Source organism: Manis javanica, chromosome 8, assembly GCF_040802235.1.
Source record: "Manis javanica isolate MJ-LG chromosome 8, MJ_LKY, whole genome shotgun sequence".
Classification (NCBI taxonomy): Eukaryota; Metazoa; Chordata; class Mammalia; order Pholidota; family Manidae; genus Manis; species Manis javanica.
In genome coordinates this window covers 82,488,984-82,510,635 of record NC_133163.1, presented here as the reverse complement: position 1 = coordinate 82,510,635, position 21,652 = coordinate 82,488,984, and the positions used below count along the sequence as shown (strand labels likewise).

The 21,652-nt window shown below is 35.0% G+C and overlaps 2 protein-coding genes across 3 annotated transcripts; both read right to left on the bottom strand.

Moving 5' to 3' along the window:
* Positions 1-4,046: 4,046 nt before the first annotated feature.
* On the bottom strand, positions 4,047-9,503 carry LOC108404338 (olfactory receptor 4K15-like). Of its 2 annotated transcripts, XM_073212263.1 has the most exons (2): positions 8,563-9,455; positions 4,047-4,059 (listed from the first exon to the last, which is right to left on the bottom strand). In XM_073212263.1, the coding sequence occupies exons 1-2, from the start codon at positions 9,453-9,455 to the stop codon at positions 4,047-4,049; spliced, it is 906 nt and encodes a 301-aa protein (XP_073068364.1). The 2 variants fall into 2 exon arrangements, with proteins under 2 accessions (XP_073068364.1, XP_017527357.2); XM_017671868.3 differs by lacking the exon at positions 4,047-4,059 and having other exon boundaries at positions 8,481-9,503.
* A 10,876-nt stretch (positions 9,504-20,379) lies between these two features.
* Positions 20,380-21,408, bottom strand: LOC108404339 (olfactory receptor 4K15). The gene has a single exon (XM_037015832.1). It carries the CDS (start codon positions 21,352-21,354, stop codon positions 20,380-20,382), a length of 975 nt encoding a protein of 324 aa, XP_036871727.1. The 5' UTR covers positions 21,355-21,408.
* Positions 21,409-21,652: the final 244 nt, after the last annotated feature.

Genomic DNA, 21,652 nt, shown 5'->3' with positions numbered 1-21,652 from the left:
GCCTGCAATGGCAATAAGTACATATCTTTCAATAATCACCCTAAATGTAAATGAACTGAATGTACCAATCAAAAGACACAGAGTAATAGAATGGATGAAAAAGCAAGACCCATTTATATGCTGCTTACAAGAGACTCACCTCAAATCCAAAGACATGCAGAGATTAAAAGTCAAGGGATGGAAAAAGATATTTCATGCAAACAACAGGGAGAAAAAAGCAGGTGTTGCAATGCTAGTATCAGACAAAATAGACTTCAAAATAAAGAAAGTAACAGGAGATAAAGAAGGAAATTACATAATGATAAAGGGCTCAGTCCAACAAGAGGATATAACCATTATAAACATATATGCACCCAATACAGGAGCACCAATATATGTGAAACAAATACTAACAGAATTAAAGGAAGAAATAGAATGCAATGCATTCATTCTGGGAGACTTTAACACACCACTCACTCCAAAGGACAGATCCACCAGACAGAAAATAAGTAAGGACACAGAGGCACTGAACAACACAATAGAACAGATGGACCTAATAGACATCTATAGGACTCTACACCCAAAAGCAACAGGATACACATTCTTCTCAAGTGCACATGGAACATTCTCCAGAATAGACCACATACTAGGCCACAAAAAGAGCCTCAGTAAATTCCAAAAGATTGAAATCCTACCAACCAACCTTTCAGACTACAAAGGTATAAAACTAGAAATAAATTGTACAAAGAAAGCAAAAAGACTCACAAACACATGGAGGCTTAACAACATGCTCCTAAGTAGTCAATGGATCAATTACCAAATTAAAATGGAGATCCAGCAATATATGGAAATAAATGACAACAACAACACAAAGTCCCAACCTCTGTGGGATGCAGGAAAAGCAGTCTTAAGAGGAAAGTATATAGCAATCCAGGCATATTTAAAGAAGGAAGAACAATTCCAAATGAATAGTCTAATGTCACAATTATCGAAATTGGAAAAAGAAGGCCAAATGAGGCCTCAGGTCAGCAGATGGAGGGGCATAATATAGATCAGAGAAGAAATAAATAAAATTGAGAAGCATAAAACAACAGAAAAATATCAATGAAACCAGGAGCTGGTTCTTCTAGAAAATAAACAAAATAGATAAGCCTCTAGCCAGACATATTAAGAGAAAAAGAGAGTCAACACACATCAACAGAATCAGAAATGAGAAAGGAAAAATCACGATGGACCCACAGAGATACAAAGAATTATTAGAGAATACTATAAACCTATACGCTATAAGCTGGAAAACCTAGGAGAAATGGACAAATTCCTAGAAAAATAGAACCTTCCAAGACTGACCCAGAAAGAAACACAAAAGTTAAACAAACCAATTACAAGCAGAGAAATTGAAACGGTAATCAAAAAACTACCCAAGAACAAAACGCCGGGGCCGGACGGATTTACCTCGGAATTTTATCAGACACACAGAGAAGACATAATACCCATTCTCCTTAAAGTGTTCCAAAAAATAGAAGAAGAGGGAATACTCCCAAACTCATTCTATGAAGCCAACATCACCCTAATACCAAAACCAGGCAAAGACCCCACCGAAAAAGAAAACTACAGACCAATATCCCTTATGAATGTAAATGTAAAAATACTCAATAAAATATTAGGAAACCAAATTCAAAAATACATCAAAAGGATCCTACACCATGACCAAGTGGGATTCATCCCAGGGATGCAAGAATGGTAGAACATTCGAAAATCCATTATCAACATCATCCACCACATCAACAAAAAGAGGGACAAAAACCACATGATCATCTCCATAGATGCTGAAAAAGCATGCGACGAAATTCAACATCCATTCATGATAAAACTCTCAACAAAATGGGCATAGAGGGCAAGTACATCAATATAATAAAGGTCATATATGATAAACCCACAGCTAACATCATACTGAACAGAGAGAAGCTGAAAGCTTTTCCTCTGTGATCGGGAACAAGACAGGGAGGCCCACTATCCCCACTGTTATTCAACGTAGTACTGGAGGTCCTAGCCATGGCAATCAGACAAAACAAAGAAATACAAGGAATCCAGATTGGTAAAGAAGAAGTCAAACTGTCACTATTTGCAGATGACATGATATTGTACATAAAAAACCCTAAAGACTCCAATCCAAAACCACTATAAACTAATACTGGAATTCAGCAAAGTTGCAGGATACAAAATTAACACACAGAAATCTGTGGCTTTCCTATACACTAACAATGAACTAATAGAAAGAGAAATCAGGAAAACAATTCCATTCACAATAGCACCAAAAAGAATAAAATACCTAGGAATAAACCTAACTGAAGAAGTGAAAGACCTATACCTGAAAACTACAAGACACTCTTAAGAGAAATTAAAGGGGACACTAACAAATGGAAACTCATCCTATGCTATGGAAGAATTAATATCATCAAAATGGCCATCCTGCCCAAAGCAATATACAGATTTGATTCAATCCCTATCAAATTACCAACAGCATTCTTGAAAGGACATGGAACAAATAGTTCAAAAATTCATATGGAATCACCAAAGACCCTGAATAGCCAAAGCAATCCTGAGAAGGAAGAATAAAGTGGGGGCGATCTCGCTCCCCAACTTCAAACTCTATTACAAAGCCACAGTAATCAAGAAAATTTGATACTGGTACAAAAACAGAGCCACAGACCAGTGGAACAGAATAGAGACTCCAGACATTAACCCAAACATATATGGTCAATTGACATATGATAAAGGGGCCATGGACATACAGTGGGGAAATTACAGTCTCTTCAACAGGTGGTGCTGGCAAAACTGGACAGCTACATGTGAGAGAATGAAACTGAATCACAGTCTAACAACATACACAAAAGTAAATTTGAAATGGATCAAAGACCTGAATGTAAATCATGAAACCATAAAACTCTTAGAAAAAAACATAGGCAAAAATATCATGGACATAACATGAGTCACTTCTTCAAGAAAATATCTCCCTGGGCAAGGCAAACAAAATAAAAAATGAACAAGTGGGACTATATCAAGCTAAAAAGCTTCTGTACAGCAAAGGACACCATCAATAGAACAAAAAGCTATCATACAGTACAGGAGAATATATTCATAAATGACAGATCCGACAAAGGGTTGACATCCAAAACATATAAAGAGCTCACAGAGCTCAACAAACAAAAAGCAAATAATCCAATTAAAAATTGGGGCAGAGGAGCTGAATAGACAGTTCTCCAAAGAAGAAACTCAGATGGCCAACAGACACATGAAAAGATGCTCCACATCGCTTGTCATCAGAGAAATGCAAATTAAAACCACAATGAGATATCACCTCACACCAGTAAGGATTGCCACCATCCAAAAGACAAACAACAACAAATGTTGGCGAGGTTGTGGAGAAAGGGGAACCCTCCTACACTGCTGGTGGGAATGTAAATTAGTTCAACCATTGTGGAAAGCAGCATGTAGGTTCCTCAAAATGCTCAAAATGGAAATACCATTGACCCAGGAATTCCACTTCTAGGAATTTGCCCTAAGAATGCAGCACTCCAGTTTGAAAAAGACAGATGCACCCCTGTGTTTATCGCTGCACTATTTGCAATAGCCAAGATATGGAATCAACCTAAATGTCCATCAGTAGATGAATGGCTAAAGAAGATGTGGTACATATACACAATGGAATATTACTCAGCCACAAGAAAAAGACAGATCCTACCATTTGCAACAACATGGATGGAGCTAGAGTGTATCATACTCAGTGAAATAAGCCAGGCGGAGAAAGACAAGTACCAAATGATTTCACTCATATGTGAAGTATAAGAACAAAGGAAAACTGAAGGCACCAAAACAGCAGCAGAATCCCAGAACACAAGAATGGGCTAACAGTTACCAAAGGGAACCAAAGGGAAAGGGACTGGGGAGGATGGGTGGGAAGGGAGGGATAAGGGTTGGGGTGAAGAAAGGGGGCATTACGATTAGCATGTATAGTGTAGCAGGGGCATGGGGAGGGCTGTGCAACACAGAGAAGACAAGTAGTGATTTTACAGTTTCTTACTACACTGATGGACAGTGACTGTGAAGGGGTATGTGGGGGGGACTTGGTGAAGAGGGGAGTCTAGTAAACATAATATTCTTCATGTAATTGTAGATTAATGATACCAAAAAAAAATCACATACGATGATGAAGTGTGGCATTCCCCTGGATGAAAGATGGTTCAACATATGCAAATCAACAAATATGATAGTCAACATTAGCAGAATGAAAGAAAAGCAATATGATCATCTCAATAGATGTAGGAAAAGCATTTTACAGAATTCATCATATTTCTTAATAAAAACTCTCTAGAGTCACCAGATCCTGCCAACTCATGTCAGATATAGTTCCAAGGGTAAGGGTATCCTAGGACTGTGGTGAATCTATAAAATTAGTGAAAACAAAATAAGTTAAGGTAAAGTGTTTGTTGGGAGAAACCTTTCTGTTGCTCATAGCCTGCATGATTTTGCTGGCCAGACTCTGTACTGTCTCCTCTCGCTTGGGTTTGCGTTCTACCATCAGTAGTCTCTACTTCCAACCCACCCCTTCATGGAGGAACTCCATTGGTGGGTTCTTGGTGACTGGTAGACGTCAGACCAATTACATATGCGTAATGGAGAGGAGGAGAGAATGGCCGTTTTCTGCCCACCTCTTGCCCCAGATGGACAGGAGGCTCTGCAGTGGTGGTAAACACCTATTGATATGTAAATGAACTAAGGCTTGGCACAAGATTCTGGAAATGCTGTCATTTACCCAACAGCATGGAAGAAATCTTTGAAGAACTAGTGTTTACAATGGAAATATGTGTAGCATTGATATTCAGTTATATTAACTGAATTAGGAAAACATCTGTTTTGGGGAGAAGGAACATATTCAATGTAATAAAGTATTTATAAAGCTAACTGTATCCATCTCTTCATTTTTGAGTATTAGGGAAAAACATATTAATAGTAAAAGTTTTCAAATGCAACTAAAAATGATTAAGTAAAAAATGATCACTCATCTTGCTGGCATTCAGATTTAATACTAGTAAATATTTTGCTGTCAGTCTCTTTCTCACTTTCTCTTCTCTCTCTTACACACACACACACACACACACACACACACACACATGAACGCACAATCTATCATATATTTTACATTTACTACTAAAATTTTCTCAGGTGAACCAAAAGTTACATATGTCACATTTAGAAAACCATTTAAATGTTAATTCTTGTGTCAATATGAAAAGATGTATTCACTTTCTTATGAAAGTTGATTTATTTTAATTGTATTTCTTCCCACTTTCTTACTAAGATTTAGTGATCATTCTCTTAGTATTTAGACCCAGATAGTTACCCTTAACGGTTTTCCATTATATATTCACTTTAAAGAATTATTTTTGAATGGAGATTCTTAGGGTGAGGCATGCATTGCCTTTTACTGATATGCCATATTTGCCTACTGTGGGTTAGGATGGAATGGCAAGGAACTGCCAGGTCCTGCTGGAATTCACAAGTTGCTCAATTTCCAACTATCTGAAGAACACTAGCATCTTTAGTCTTACTAGGATTTTCCTTATCCCACAAAGAAACCCTGTACCTAATAACAATCACTCTCCACTCTCAAGTCCCAACAACCACTTTTCATTTCTGTGTATTTGCCTCATCTAGGCATCATAGAAATGGAATAATACACTATGTGGCCTTTGTGACTGGCTTATTTCATTAATGTAGTCTGTGTAAAGATAAGGACTTTATTATTTTTTTATATTGTAACATGTATCAGTACTTCATTATTTTTTTGTGGAGAAGGTGATATGCCGGGAATGGCTATGGATCCCTGAGACGACAGATGAAAGATTACTCCACACCTTACTTTACAGCAAGAGAGGAGAGTGCGAGGGTGTCAGCGCTCAGAGGCGAATACCCTTTTCCTCTGTTCACTCTCATATTTATTGTGTGCTTTCAAATCTTTATATCATGATTAAAAATACTACAGGTGCAGATCACAAGACTGCAGAAAGTTACAGGGTGTCATTAATCTTAAACCTTTCATACAATCAAAGGTTTTCATGTGTTGATTATTATCAGAGACACAGAGTAGAGCTCTATGTGTGCTACATGCTTAGTTAAACTAGAACTGTACTATGCAAAAACAGTATTTGTGAAAACATCTTCAGGCTCATGGGTACAGCAGGAGTGGGGGACTCTCACAGCTTCCCAGCGATAAAGTCTTTACACAGACCCATGCATTCCAAGTCTACGCCCCATCCAGTAGTCCCATGATGCCCTCTGGAAGTTTCTATCTATATCTTAGCAAGCCAAGCACTGTACACAGCCCCGTCATTAACATTTCCATCCCCCACAATGATATTCCATCTTATGGACATATCATATTTTGTTTGTCCATTCGCAGTGATAGGCATTTGAGTTGTTTCCATTTGTGGCTATTATAAATAATGCTGCTGTGAATAGTCATAAACAAGTTTTTATGTAAATATGTTTCACTTCCCTAGGGTATATCCCTGGGAGTAGAATTTCTGGTTCTATGTTAACTCTAAAATTTAACATTTTGAGGAAGTGTCAGACTGTTTTCCAAAGAGCCTTCCCCATTTGTCTGTCACACTGGCAATATATGTAATGTAGATTCCTATTTTCTGTGTATCCTCAACACTTGTTATTTTCTGTTATTTATTTATTTATTTTTTGCCTTTAGCCATGCTAGCAGGTATGAAATGGTATCTTCTTTTGATTTTCATTAGTATTTTGTCTAATGACTAATGATGTTGATCATCTTGTCATGTGTCTGTTTTGTTTGTTGGGAAAACACATACTCAAATTCTTTGACCATTTTTAAATTTAATTTTTCCTTATCTTTTTTAATTGTAGGTGTTAGTGTTTTTGGATGTAAATCACTATCCGATATATAATTACCAACTATTTCCTCCCCATTTGTAGTCTGTCTTTTTACTTTTTTGAAATATGTCCTTAGAAGCTTTTTCATTCATCCATTTTTTTCTTTTGTCACTTGTGCTTTTGATGTAAGAAACCATTGACTAATTCAAGGTCACAAAAATTACTCCTCTGGGTATTTGTATTATTATTTTTCAGTGCAGGTGATTTTTTTTCCAACTTTTGATTTCATTGGTCATTTTAATAGGGATTTGTGAAGACAAGAATCTTATGCAAGTTCCAAATAACTACTTTGAAATAAAAGCTCCCTAAACACTTTGTGGCACATTCCAGTGTGTCCCACAGTTTATAAAGCCTACGAATCACTGCATAGTCATTTATTCTTGTTTTACAGTTTTGGTTTTCTTGAACAGATTGTGTCAGTCACACATTTTCAAGAAGAACTTATTTAATTATTCCTTGAGATTGCCAAATGTTGATCCAATCTTTTTAAAGTAATTTTTTTCATGGAAGTTTTATCCAATAATACCTCTCAGAGGGCATTGATTCAGGACAGAAATACAGAATGAGAAACAGATTGTTGAGGAAGATTATAAAAAAAGGCAAATTGTGGAATATGGAGTAAAAGGAAGGATAGAATTCATTGAATTCTTATAATATAATGATATATATTAGTATGCTTTTCTTTAAATGTAGAGAAAAAAGAGATGCATAGAAAAAGGTATATCTAAACAATTGGCAATGTTTTCAAAGCTTCTGTTCAGTACTTGCTTTCTTTCTGTATGATGGATAATTTTCAATGTTTCAAATATAAATGTGTGAAACCCGCATTTAGATATTATATTTTCTTAGATTATATAATATGACAAAATATGTGTAACCTGATATGATTATTTATTATTATTTAGTCTATTCAGTATTGAGCAGAAATTAATATAACCAAGTACAAAACACACTGGTGATCAAATTTATTCAGTGAGTTGTTTTCCCTGAATATGTATTAAGCAGCACAATGAAGGAGGATTTGTGAGTGTTGAATATAAATGCCTTGGTCTTGGGGAGCCATGCTATTTTATATTTCCCATACCGTTAACAGCTGTCAGAGAATTGTCTTCATTTGCTGTCAATTCTATCCTACCATGTGAAATGCATTCTTATCTCAGTATATGATATCATATATATGTATATATAAAAGATCTATACATATATATACCTATTGTAACTCTAAAATCCAGATCTAAACAGTATTATTGTGAGAGAGGTGCTATTTATTTATGACATATAATTAAAAGCCATTTCTCACTGTCTTCAAAGTCTGTATCTTAAAAAGTTCTAAATAAATATAAAAAGTAAGAAACAGAAACAAAAGAAGAGCTCACAATGGATGAAGAGAATATGACAATCAGTAAGGATCATCCTATAATTTTTTTATTGTCATCATTACTTTTTTAAGTAAATTTAACTAAACCATTGCTGCTGGTTAAAATTATTTGCTTAAACATCACAGTAATACCATTTGTACAGTGGTAATAGTCATGTTATATTTATTTTGTTTCCAAGATAAGAGCATTTCTTATGACTGCAGTAATTTGGCCTGGCGTCAGATACCGACTCTTCAATTTTGACATAGCTGCCTTCATTTCTTTGTTCCTTAGAGTGTAGATAACTGGGTTTAAAATGGGAGTAAAGATGGTGTAGAATACAGCAAGGACTTTGTCAAGTGAATAACCACTGAAGGGCCACACATATATGAATATGCATGGTCCAAAGAACAGCATGACCACAGTGATATGAGCGGTCAGTGTGGAGCGGGCCTTTGCCATGCTGGCAGAGGAGCGAGTCCTAACTGTGATGAGTATCACAGTGTAGGAGACAACCAAGAGGAGAAAGGAACTCATAGAAAGAAAGCCACTGTCTGCAATAATTAGTAGACTGACAACATACGTGTCTATGCAGGCCAGCTTGGTCACTAGAGGGAGGTCACAGAAGAAACTGTCTACCTGATTAGGGCCACAAAAAGGCAAGTTAACAGTAAATGCCAACTGGCTGATAGTATGGATAAAGCCAATAGACCATGGGATGAGAACCAGTGTAATACACACACGCCAGCTCATGATTGTCGTGTAGTGGAGAGGTTTGCATATAGCAACGTACCGGTCATAAGCCATGGATACAAGGAGCACCATTTCACCTCCGGCAAAGAGGTGAACACAAAATATCTGGGCCATGCAGGTTTCAAAAGAAATAGTCTTGTGCTCAAACAACAAGTCTGCAATCATTTTTGGGGTAGCAAAAGAGGCAACACATATATCTATAAAAGAGAGGTTTGCAAGCAGAAAATACATTGGTGTATGAAGGCGCGAATCTGAGGTCACAGTGAGGATAATGAGAAAGTTTCCCAGCAGTATTGCTAGGTAGAGCAGAGAAAATATGACAAACAACAAAGGCTGGAGCTCCTTGGAACTAGAGAGTCCCAGCAACACAAATTCCGTCACCCGAGAGTGATTTGTCACATTCATTGACTTTGGAAGGAATTTATCTTTATTTACCTGAATAGGAGAGAAGCAGAGATCAATCAGTTAACTGAATTTGGGGTCACTCTCCCAATTCTGCTTCAGCTTTAGGGATCCTGGTTTCTACTAAAATGTATATGTTAGATTTTCATTCATGACTAAATGAGAATGTGTAATCAAGACAAGACAAACAGACCCAGAATGGGACATTGAACTGTAACTGTTCTAGATAAGAGGGTGGTGATTGCAAGGTTGGTGGAGAGAATTTCAAATGATTCGTTTAGTTACTTGAATTTAAGTGGTTACATAAACTAATTTACTGGTGAGAATTACAAATGAATATTGCAAATCATATCTAGAAAAGTTGTTTTGACCACAGAGAATTCCAATATTGTAATCTGTGGAGACAAAAATCTCTTTTTTTCTTCACTCGATAAAACAGAACTCTTAATAAGAGAAAAGTTTGTAAACTGATAAAAGGACATAGATTTTCACAAAATTAATGTGCAAAGATGTTTGACACAAAGGAATACATGGTGTACTATTTTATGTATGAAGTTTAAACACGAGTAAATACATAGTATTAGAAGGCAGAATAGTAGTTATCTTTGAATGGAGCAAAATGGAAGGGACATTGAAAGGTCTTTTTCTTCTGGTAATCTGTTTCTTGATGCAGTTTGAGAGTTACTAGCTTTTGAATATTTCCCCCAAGAAAAAAAGATCTCTTTCTTTCCTTTCCTTTCATGAGTTCTAAAAAAGCTGCCTCCTGCTATAACATTTTACACTCTTTTCACTTGTATTAGGACAGTTTTTGTCATTGGCTTCCTCAGAAACTATCGTCTGCAATTCTGCATTAATTGAAAGATAATTATGCATTTTTTTCATTATAAATACCTGATATTTGCTTAATAAATGTTTCTATCTTTGCAGTTTTCCTTCTTATGCTGAATGCAATGGGTGTAATAGGGGAGTCTAGTTTTCACCTTTGCACCAAAGAAAAATACTCTGTAAAGGATGAACATATGCATAAATCTATTCCCTCTTCTGCCACTGACTAGCTCAGTGACCTTGGGAAATCTCTTTCATCAATTCCTCCATTTTTAACAATATAAGATTAAGATGTTGGATATGTTAGGCAACCAGTGTTCTAAGTGTTTTTGGTACATAAGGATTTATATATATATATATTAATTATATATGTATGTATTTTAGTTAATTCACTCTATAAGAATTTAAATGCCTACTTTGCCCCAGAATCTGTGTAAAAGTAGAACTCGTGGAACAGTGGTTAAATTTATAACTTCCCCTGTGCAGATCATTTACCAATATTATAATCCCTTGTTTTTTAGGTAAGATAGTGGACCTCTTGTCTCTTCACTCCCAGCACATTTTTTATTAAATGAAATAATAATTTTATCATTTAATAAAAGGAGTTTTTATACACAATAAAGTACTATACTATAATGAAATCAATACTATTGGGAAAAATATTCTACATTAAAATCACAGGCAGTCATCAGGCAGCTGTATAGCACTGGCGAACTCATTCCACCCTTCAGGGGCTAATGGTTCTCACATACAAAATATTGAGAATAATATTACCCTCAAAGAGACACTGAATGTGTTTAATGAAGTTTACATAAGTGATGAATTTTGAATCAATTATCATGACTACACGTATATAATCATTCTTAATAATGTATTATTTTAGATCAGAGTATTTTGTTTCTGTTAACAAAGCCTGTTCAAAGATGGTATTGTCTGACTTACACAAGAGTGAGTTCTTACCACTAGATGGGCTGAAGGAAACCCAATTTTTCATTTTTTTGTAATATTTTAGGGTGAATTCATGCAATCATGGATTTTGCTAGATGATGTACAGGTCCTTCCTATGCCTAAATCCTGTAATATCAGTCTCTTCCCCAACACTTCTATCTCTGAAACAGTATGCCCACGGGGTAAAATAAAGTAGGTATGAGTATGATTTGCAGATATCTCTAAACTCTACCGGTTCTAAGTTAGAGCCTTCAAAAGCTTTCTTTCACTGTCTGCTGCCTCCATCCCTACCTCCCTTCATCTCCCTTACAGTCACTGTGCCCTAGAGACCAGTGCTGCTGAGTGAGCTTCAGAAAGAGACCAGCAAAACGCTGTCTGTTATTTAAGATAAAGTGAAGTATGTGCACACATTCTTTAGTAGTCTGTGATCGTTAAGGCTTGGAATGGGTTTAACTGTCAGCTCTGAGGTACCAAAAACCCTAGTCACCTAGCCCTGAGGAGATAAGCCATAAACAGGTTTACTTCTCAAGAAGGAAATAGGCACAGGGTATCTTTTCCTGTGATGGGCTTGTCTTCTAGGACATGGGACAGCACTAAAAATACATTTTGCAAATGGTGCATAGAGAGTAAATTCACTTTGGCTGCATTGCTTGTGTTTGTGATAACAGTAACCAAGGAAATATGTTGGCAATCAACAATAATGTGTGGAACCTCTCAAAATGAATGATACGTACTAAAGGTCACATACAGAGGACTGATTCCCAACCTATATTGCAGCCACATATCCTAGGGATAGGGTGGCCTTGCAACTAAACCTCCAGAAGTATGAGTGGAATTATTCAGTTATGTCAGTGATCTCAAGGTGTAAACTAGAAATTCAGCTGTAACTCTCTTATATAAGACTTATTTTCCTGATCAGAGAAAGTTTTAGATAGAAATATTAATCAAAACCATTCCGAAATATGTTTTAGAAAGTTCAACTGATGAAAGTCATTGTCATGTAATTTAGGCTGTGTAAAGTTCCTGAAGTGGCATGAAATGCAGTCATTTTCTCAAAATAATGCTTAGAAAAATTTTAGGCTTTTTCCTTTCTTATTCCTTTTAAAGTGCATTTTAATTTTTCTCCCCTCACAGATGTGTTATGTATGATCATCATGTACTTGAATCAGACATTTTATCCCATAATAACATAATGGATTTAACCATGTAAATGAAAAGAGTCTTCAAGACAGACATCATATAAAGGGTATACTTTGTTTCATAATTAGGTATACAGCAGGTGATTTTTAATTTTATTATTTTATATCTAATAACTATATCTAATAGTTATAACTATTGCATACCTAATAAGCTCTACTTAAATAACAGACCATTCTAAATTTTAAGTTCTAAAATGACCTGAACTTTAAATGAAGGAATGGTGTCCAAAGGTGTCATGTGCTATAGGGAGAACATTACCCTGGAATCTAGAAAACCTTGGTTCTGCTTCTCCTTCTTACTAAATAGTTTACCAAATTTTAGGCAAATTTTGCAACCTCTTGGGAGCTCAGTTTCTCGCTCTTTTCTTTCTTATTTTTTTAAAAAAGGATTGGGTTTAAATTCTCCCTCTCAAATGATAATAGTCTATGGTTCTCTGGCTTTCTGAAATACAATTTCAAAAGAGCAAATCATTTAAATGTAAATATAATGCAACTGGTTCACTGATGGAAACAGTATATACAATCTAAGAGATAAAATAATCCTAGTTTATCAAAAACATCTCAGGGATCAATGACTGTGCAGGGCCAGATATTTGGACAATTATTAATAGAAGAAATGTGTACAGAATCAGAAGAGAAAAGGAAAGTAGAGAGCAATAGCCTCTCTCTGCTGTCTCCTCCAGCTGCATCAAGAGCCTAGGAAAGCAGAGCTGCCTCCTCGCCCCATGCCTTAACAATATCTGCACTTCCCAAGTGAAATGAAATGGTGCAAGAGCCATTGAGTAAAGGGCAAAGGAGAGAATCTAAGTCTTTCCAGCCTTCAGTGCAACCCTTCATAATCTTCAGAACCAGACAGAAAGAAATCCTTCACAATGATTAGAACCTAACGGGATTTGACATCAGTGGAGTGTAGTAATTAGTATAAGTGATGATATATATGTGTGGGAGACATAATAGACACTTAGATGGAAGAAATGTTTGGGTAAATGGAGAGAGAAGGAAAGCCTGAGGTTTTAATGTTATGCTATGATTCTATTGTGCAGATTGCCTTATCTCTAAAAATTGCTTTTGAAAATTGCCTGATTTCATACAAATTCCATCAATTCATATCTATTAAAAATAGGATTGTCAATTTTCATTTTTCAAAATAAAGCAAATAACTAGACTATCCTCTCCACATCAACTTCCCCACTATTAATACTAATGTTACAGACTGGGACAATATAATATTTCATTTTCTTCTTAATAATTAATATAGGCAATTCTTAGTAAGAATGCATAATATTATTCCAATTATTAGCTTAGAAAATAGAGCTAGATAATCTCCAAGGCTGTTTTTATTTCTCAAATTCAAAATGCAGAGGAAGTTATATAATGGGAAAATGTGGACTTTGGAAAAGTCATTCAGAAGTCCTTAGACTATCTTTAGAATGTTCAATGTGTTCTTGGTTAATGAATTATAGTTGGCCTTTGAGCAACATGGGTTTGAACTCTATAGTCCACTTTCACACAGATTTTTTTCAATAAATATATTGACAGATTTTTTGGAGATTTACAACAATTTGAAAACATTTCTTCCTCTCATTTTTTTTTATTGTAAGAATAAAGCATATAAGACATGTACAAATTGATGTGTCAACCAACAGTTATGTTATCAGTAAGTCTTCCGGTCAACAGTAAGCTATTACTAGTTACTTTTGGGAGTCAAAAATTATACACAGATTTTTGACTTCATGGAGGGTCAGCAGCCCTAATCCCTGCATTGTTCAAAGGTCAAATCTATATACTTTCTCATTGCAAGTATATTTAAGACATAAAGATCTTTTTAGGTAACAAGTTATATCAAAAGATTTTTCTCCCTTCTGGTTTGAGATGAAGTTTAATACTCAGGGAATTAATATTATATTAACATTTGTCACTAAAACAATTATATTTTAATTATAATTCTTCTTGTTTATAATTTTTCTCACAGGACTTGCTTTCCTGTAAGACTAGAGACAAAAAGCATTGAAGGACAACTAACTGATCATTACTCTGCACTGCACAGCAATTCCTGTCTTCATTCGAGCCAAACTTTCCTAGTCAATAAATACAGACATAACAAGTGTCTAAATATTCTCTGAATAGAAAACATAATAGCGGAGAAGGGATAGAAAATGGTTGCAACATACTTCCTTCTGTTCATGAGATTCAGATCCTATTTAATTATAATTAAAACTAAGCCAATGCAGTGGGGCAGTCATACATCATACAGACAGAGAAGAGGAAAATAGGGATTTACTTCTTCCAGATGGAGTTTCCAATATGACAAAACAATGACTTCCCTTTTGCTGAATTGAGTTGTTAATTTTATAATTTTAAACAGCTCGCTCATTATTTTTCTGTTTTAAGCAAACATTTTTAAAATGCACTTATAATACTTACACATTCTTGTAATTCCTCTAATCCTTATTTCACTCTTTTAAACTTCCATTCATTGTGCATTTTCATAAAGAATACATTTTCAATATACTCTTGACATGATTCATTTTAATTTAGTCCTAAACAAAAGTGTGCTAAGTCCCTCAGGTTCTGTCGTCAAATACTGAAGGCTCTGCCCTCTTTCCCTGTACCATACAATTGCAGTATCCTAAGAAAAGAGAATATATATAAAACCTTCTACCCTGAAGCCAGGAAACTGACCTCATGTGAGAAATGATAAATTATCCTTTAGAGATCTTTGTGTTACCCTGCCATGGGGGTAATTACATTTTACATAATTTTTCCAGGAATGGGAAAAGAAAAGCGTTTACCACGTAGTGGTGCATGTAAAAGCATAATATTTGATTACCACTCAAGCTCCTAGTCAGTAAATTTTTGACCCCCGATTTTATGACTGTCATTGAAGCCATCATTCATTCTTATAAATATTTCCCAAGCCTCAGGGAGGTTTTCTCTAGTCATAAGTAACCTACTACTTCACAAGGCAGTTTAGTTGGTTGTAAGAATGATCAATTGGTTCTACCATCTGTGGTTTAATAAAACCAATCTACTCCTTCAGCATAATGGTTCTTTAAATACTTGAAGATGCTCTCATTTCTTCTTCATGAAAAATATTCTGTGTCCTTGACAAATACATCAGCAGCCTTAAACCATAATTTATACAATATTTTGTAGGTGCTGCATTACTGTCTCCAGAGGTTCTTATGTAAATCCTAAAAAGCTATTTTTAAAGAAATATAAAATGAGGTTCTGTATCACTTAGCTAACTCAGTTTTCTATATATAATCTAGTAAAAGTTTAACACACAAGGATACATGCAGAATGTTTAGTACAATATTTTTAAAAAGAGAAATAGTACAAACTAAATGTCTATAAATTAGAAAATGGAGAAACAAATTATAATATTTTAATGCAATGCAATACTATTCAATGGTTAAAGTTAAATTAGAATTTATGTGTGAACATTTAGTTTTAAAAATGTAATATTGAGGAGAAAATAATTGGAAGAACAATGCAGTTAATATGAATTCATTTTCATACATCGAAATAATATGGATATACATTATAAAATTAAAGTTCCAAAAGACCCAGGTGCCAAATTCTAAGCAGTATTTGAAGGGAACATAAGAGAAGAGGTCAAGAAGTATATTAAATTGCTTTAACTGGATAAGTAGTATTATGTATATTTATTTATAAAAGTCAAGGGCAGCTATGGTGAAATACCAGTGTTTGTCATCTATGGGAGTGAATTTAGGATATTATTTCAAAATGTTTCCTATTCTTTTCTTTATTTCTTGAATGCTTTACATTAAAAATGATTCTCTTACCATACTACATGGTATGAGAATGGTGGATATGTGAATCTATACATTGTTAAAATACAGAGACATATAAATCATGCAGACTTAACTATAATGGCAAAGATAAACAAGCAAGCAATCAAAACATCAACCAGTTTGTAAGGTCATCCTTCCTGAAAAACAAATCTTTCAGGGAGGGAGGAAAGGGGAGAGAGGTGCCCTATGTAACCGAGCCTTATGGTTTAAGGCTGCTGATGTATTTGTCAAGGACACAGAATATTTTTCATGAAGAAGAAATGAGAGCATCTTCAAGTATTTAAAGAACCATTATGCTGAAGGAGTAGATTGGTTTTATTAAACCACAGATGGTAGAACCAATTGAGCATTCTTACAACCAACTAAACTGCCTTTAAATTCGAATTTAAACTGGAAAGTTAAGGTTAAAGCCAAACAAAATTGTACATTAACAATGTACTATAGTTGGTAAATTTGTTTTACATGGGGGTGTAGGTTGACAATCCCAAAATTAATTTGAATAAGTTTGAACAAAGAAGTAAATGTGGAATGGAGTGACATCAGCAAGATGGTTGGATACAAGTCCTCAGCTCACATTCTCCCACAGAAACAAATAGTTAGTAGCCATGCATAGACAAGAATGCCTTTAAGGAAGTCTGGGACCCAGTCTGTGAATCCCTGGCAGAGCTCAAAACCAAAGAGGGCTGTTTTAAGACAACAGGCCCATGCCTCAGTGGCAGAACCAAAAATAAAGTCTGAAGCTGAAAATGACAGTGAAGAATCTGAAAATTTCCAGAAAAGGCATAAACATCAGATTTGGTTGCAACAAAGAAAGAATCACCAAAATTGAAGACAAGTTATTTGAAATTATCCAGGTAAAGGAACAACAAAAACTAGAAAAGAGGTGGAAGAGAGTGAAGAAAACTCCATGACATATAGGATGCCAGTCACCCAATCAGTATTCAAATTATGACAATCCCAGGAGGAGCACAGTAGGGGAAAGGAGAAGAAAGCTTTTTTAAAGAAATAATGGCAGGAAATGCCCCAAATCTGGGGGTGAATATGAACATTCTTGTCCATAATGTCCAAATACCCCCAAATAGGTGCAATGAGTATAATGAGACACATTATAATCAAATTGTCAAAAATCAAAGAAAATAGCAAGAAAAAAAGACTCAATACATACAAAGGAATCCCCATAAAGCAACTAGAAACTTCCTTCCTCTGTAGAAACTTGCAGGCCAGCAGAGAATGGATGACATATACTGAGAGGGAGAGTAAAACTGTCAACCAAAAATACTGTATCCAACAAAGCTTTCTTTCAGAATTTAAAGACTCCAAGCAAACAAAAGCTGAGGACATCATCAACACTAAACCTGTCTTATAAGAAATTCTAAAGGGAGCTCTTCAAGTAAGAAAAAAGGATACAAATTAGCAATGTGAAAACATAAGAAAGTAAAAAACTCACTGGTAAAGATAAGTGTTTACTCAAATTCAAGACACTCTGATTCAGTAATTGTGATACATAAATCACTTTTACATTGAATAGAAACTTAAAAGACCAAAGTATAAAAAATACCTCTAGTTACAATAAGTTGTTAATGGCTGTACAATATAAAAATAGGTAAAGTGTGAAATCAATAACATAAAAAGTTGGGGAGGAAGAAGTAAAAGTGTAGAGTTTTTTTATGTGATCAAAGTTAGGTCATTATTAGCTTAAAATAGGTTGTGTCGCTATAAGAGTGTTTATGTAAGCCATGTGGTAACCACTAAGAAAAAACCTAGAGTAGATACACAAAAGAGAAAGAGAAAGGAGTCAAAGTATTTCAGTATCAAAAAAATCATCAAATCAAATAAGAAAGAATAAGAGAGGAAGAAAAGTATGAAAGAGAACAGAAAAATTCACAAAATGTCAAGTTCTTACCTATAAGACCTTTATCTGTAAATAGATTAAGTTCTCCAAACAAGAGACATATAAAGCTGAATGGATAAAAAAAACAAGCTCATACTATATGCTACTTAAAACAAACTCACATAGACTTAGGACACCCTTAGGCTGAAAGTCAAGGGATGGAAAAAGATGTTCCATGCAAGTGGTGACTAAAAGAGGAGAGGTAATTATAACTATATCAGAATAAAATAGACTTTAAGTCAAAACTGTCACAGGATACAAAGAAGGTTATTAATAATGACAAAGGGATCAATTCATCCAGAGGATATAACAAATAAAAATGTATTTACACCCTCCCTTGGAGAACCTAAATATATTAAGCAACCATTACCAGATCTGAAGGCAGAAATAGGGAGCAATGAAGTAATAAAAGGAGACCCAATAATCCACTTTCAACAATGGATCATCCAGACATAAAATCAATAAGGAAATAATGGACTTGAAGTATACTTTAGATCAAATGGACCTAACATACATACACAGAACATTTCACCCAAGAGCTGTATAATACAGATTCTTAAGATCACACAGAATATACCTCAGAAATAGAGTATATGTTAGGTCACTAAACAAGTCTTATCAAATTTGAGAAGATTGAAGTCATAGCAAGTATCTTTTCTGACCACAATGGCATGAAAGTAGATACAAGTAACAGTAGGAAATCTGGAAAATTCACAATGTGTGTAAAGTAAATAACATGATTCTTGAACAACCATAGGGTGAAAAAAAAAATCAAAAGGAAAATCAAAAAAATATCTTGAGACAAACAAAAAGGGGAACACATCCCCAAATTTACAGGATTCAGCAAAAGTAGTTCTAGAAGGAAGTTTCTAGTGCTAATTAAGGAAAAACAAAGAGCTCATGTAAGTAAAACTCAAAACTAGAAAAAAAGAAGAAAGTGAGCCCAAAGTTAGCAGAAAGAAGGAAATGACAGAGATCAGAGCAGAAATGAATGAAAAAGAGACAAGAAAAATAATGCAAAAGATCAACAAAACTAAGGGCTGTTTTTTGAAAAGATAGAATTGGCAAAAAGAAAAAACTCAAAATCAGAAATGAATGAAGGGACATTACATGGTCCACAGGAACATGAAGGTTCATTAAACCTATTATGAATGATTAAACTCCAACAAAATGTATAACCTAGGAGAAATGGATCAATTCCTAGAAACACAGAACCTATGAAGGCTGAATCTTGAAGAAATAGAAAATCTGAATAGACCTATAAATAACTGAATCATTAATCATGAATCTGGTATCTCCAAAGAAACAAAGTCCAGAACAGGATGGCTTCACTACTGAATTCTACCAAATACTTAAAGAAAAGTTAATGTCATTACTTGTCAAACTCTTTAAAAAAACTGGAAAAAGTAACACTTCAAAACTTATATGATGGGGACAGCATTACCTTGATATCAAAGTCATACAAGGACAAGACAAAAATAGAAAAGTATAGGCCAATATCCCAGGTGAACATAGATGTAAATATGTTTAATAAAATACTGGCAGAAATATTTCAGCAGTGTATTAAAAATCATATACCATGATCAAGTGGGACAGTTTTTGAGGATGCAAGATGGTTCAACATATGCAATTCAACAAATGTGATATGTTACATTAATAGTATAAGAGAAATCATATGAGTATCTCAATAGGTGTAGAAAAGCATTTGACAAAATTCAGCGTATTTTATGATAAAAACTCTAAAAATTAGGCATGGAAGGAATGTACCACAACCTAGTAATACTAAGTATGACAAACCCATACCTAATATCAAGCTCGGTTATGAAATTCTGAAAACCTTTCCTCTAAGATCAGGAACAAGACAAGACTGCCCACTCTTGCCACTTTTATTCAATTCTGTGCCATTGACTTAAAAACCTTTATCTTGAAATGAGTTTAAATTATAAAAACTAAGGGAGAAAGGAAGTCAAAAGGACATCAAAAAGGAAGATAAAATTAAAATTCCTAAAATTCATTATTCCTTTCTGTTATCACCATTAATTTTTATTGTTTGCTTATGAGTTTTTGTATTGAAGTATAGTTAATATACAATCTTATATTAGTTTCAAGTATACAACACAGTATCATCATTAACTTTTAATTCAAGTTAATCAACTATTTCTATTGGTCAAAATGATTTGCTTTAACATCACAGTGATTCCATTTATAACTGGCTGGAGACATGGCTACAGTGGTAAGAGTCAAGTTTACTTTGTTTCCAAAAAAAGAACATTTCTTATGGCTGCAGAAACCTGGCCTGCCTTCAGATACCGACTCTTCAGTTTGGACATAGCTGCCTTCACTTCTTTGTTTCTTAGAGTGTAGATAACTGGGTTTAAAATGGGAGTAAAGATAGTGTAGAACACAGCAAGAACTTTGTCAATCGAATAACTGCTGAAGGGCCACACATATATGAAGATACATGGTCCAAAGAACAATATAACCACAGTGATATGAGCAGTCAGTGTGGAGCGGGCCTTTGCCATGCTAGCAGAGGAGCGAGTCCTAACTGTGATGAGTATCACAGTGTAGGAGACAACCAAGAGGAGAAAGGAACTCATAGAAAGAAAGCCACTGTCTGCAACAATTAGTAGACTGACAACGTATGTGTCTATACAGGCCAGCTTGGTCACTAGAGGAAGGTCACAGAAGAAACTGTCTACCTGATTAGGGCCACAAAAAGGCAAGTTAACAGTAAACGCCAACTGGCTAGTAGTATGGACGAAGCCCACAAACCAGGAGATGAGGACAAGAATAATGCATACACGGCGGCTCATGATTGTCATGTAGTGGAGAGGTTTGCATATAGCGACATACCGGTCATAAGCCATGGATACAAGGAGCACCATTTCACTGCCAGTGAAAAGGTGAACAAAGAAAATCTGGGCCAAGCAGGCTTCAAAAGAAATAGTCTTGTGCTCAAACAACAAGTCTGCAATCATTTTTGGGGTAGCAAAAGAGGCAACACATATATCTATAAAAGAGAGGTTTGCAAGCAGAAAATACATTGGGGTATGAAGGCGCAAATCTGAGGTCACAGTGAGGATAATGAGAAAGTTTCCCAGCAGTATTGCTAGGTAGAGCAGAGAAAATATGACAAACAGCAAAGGTTGTAGCTCCTTGGAACTAGAGAGTCCCAGCAACACAAATTCTGTCACCCGAGTGTGATTTGTCTCATTCATTAACTTTGGAAGAAACTTATCTTCAGTTACCTGAATAGAAGAAAATCAGAGATCAGTCAATAAACTGAACCTGGGTTTGATTTTCCAATTCCACTTCATTCCTTAAGGGTTCTAATTTCTACTTATATTCATGTGTCTGAGCTTTCATTCATTATTAAACATTATATTGACATCATAACAACACCACTAATGAAAGATGGAGTGTAGAGGTGTTGAGGAGATGTTCAACTCATTGGTATATCCAATTATATGCATTAGGGGATGTTATCAACTTATTTACAAATGAAATTCAATATCT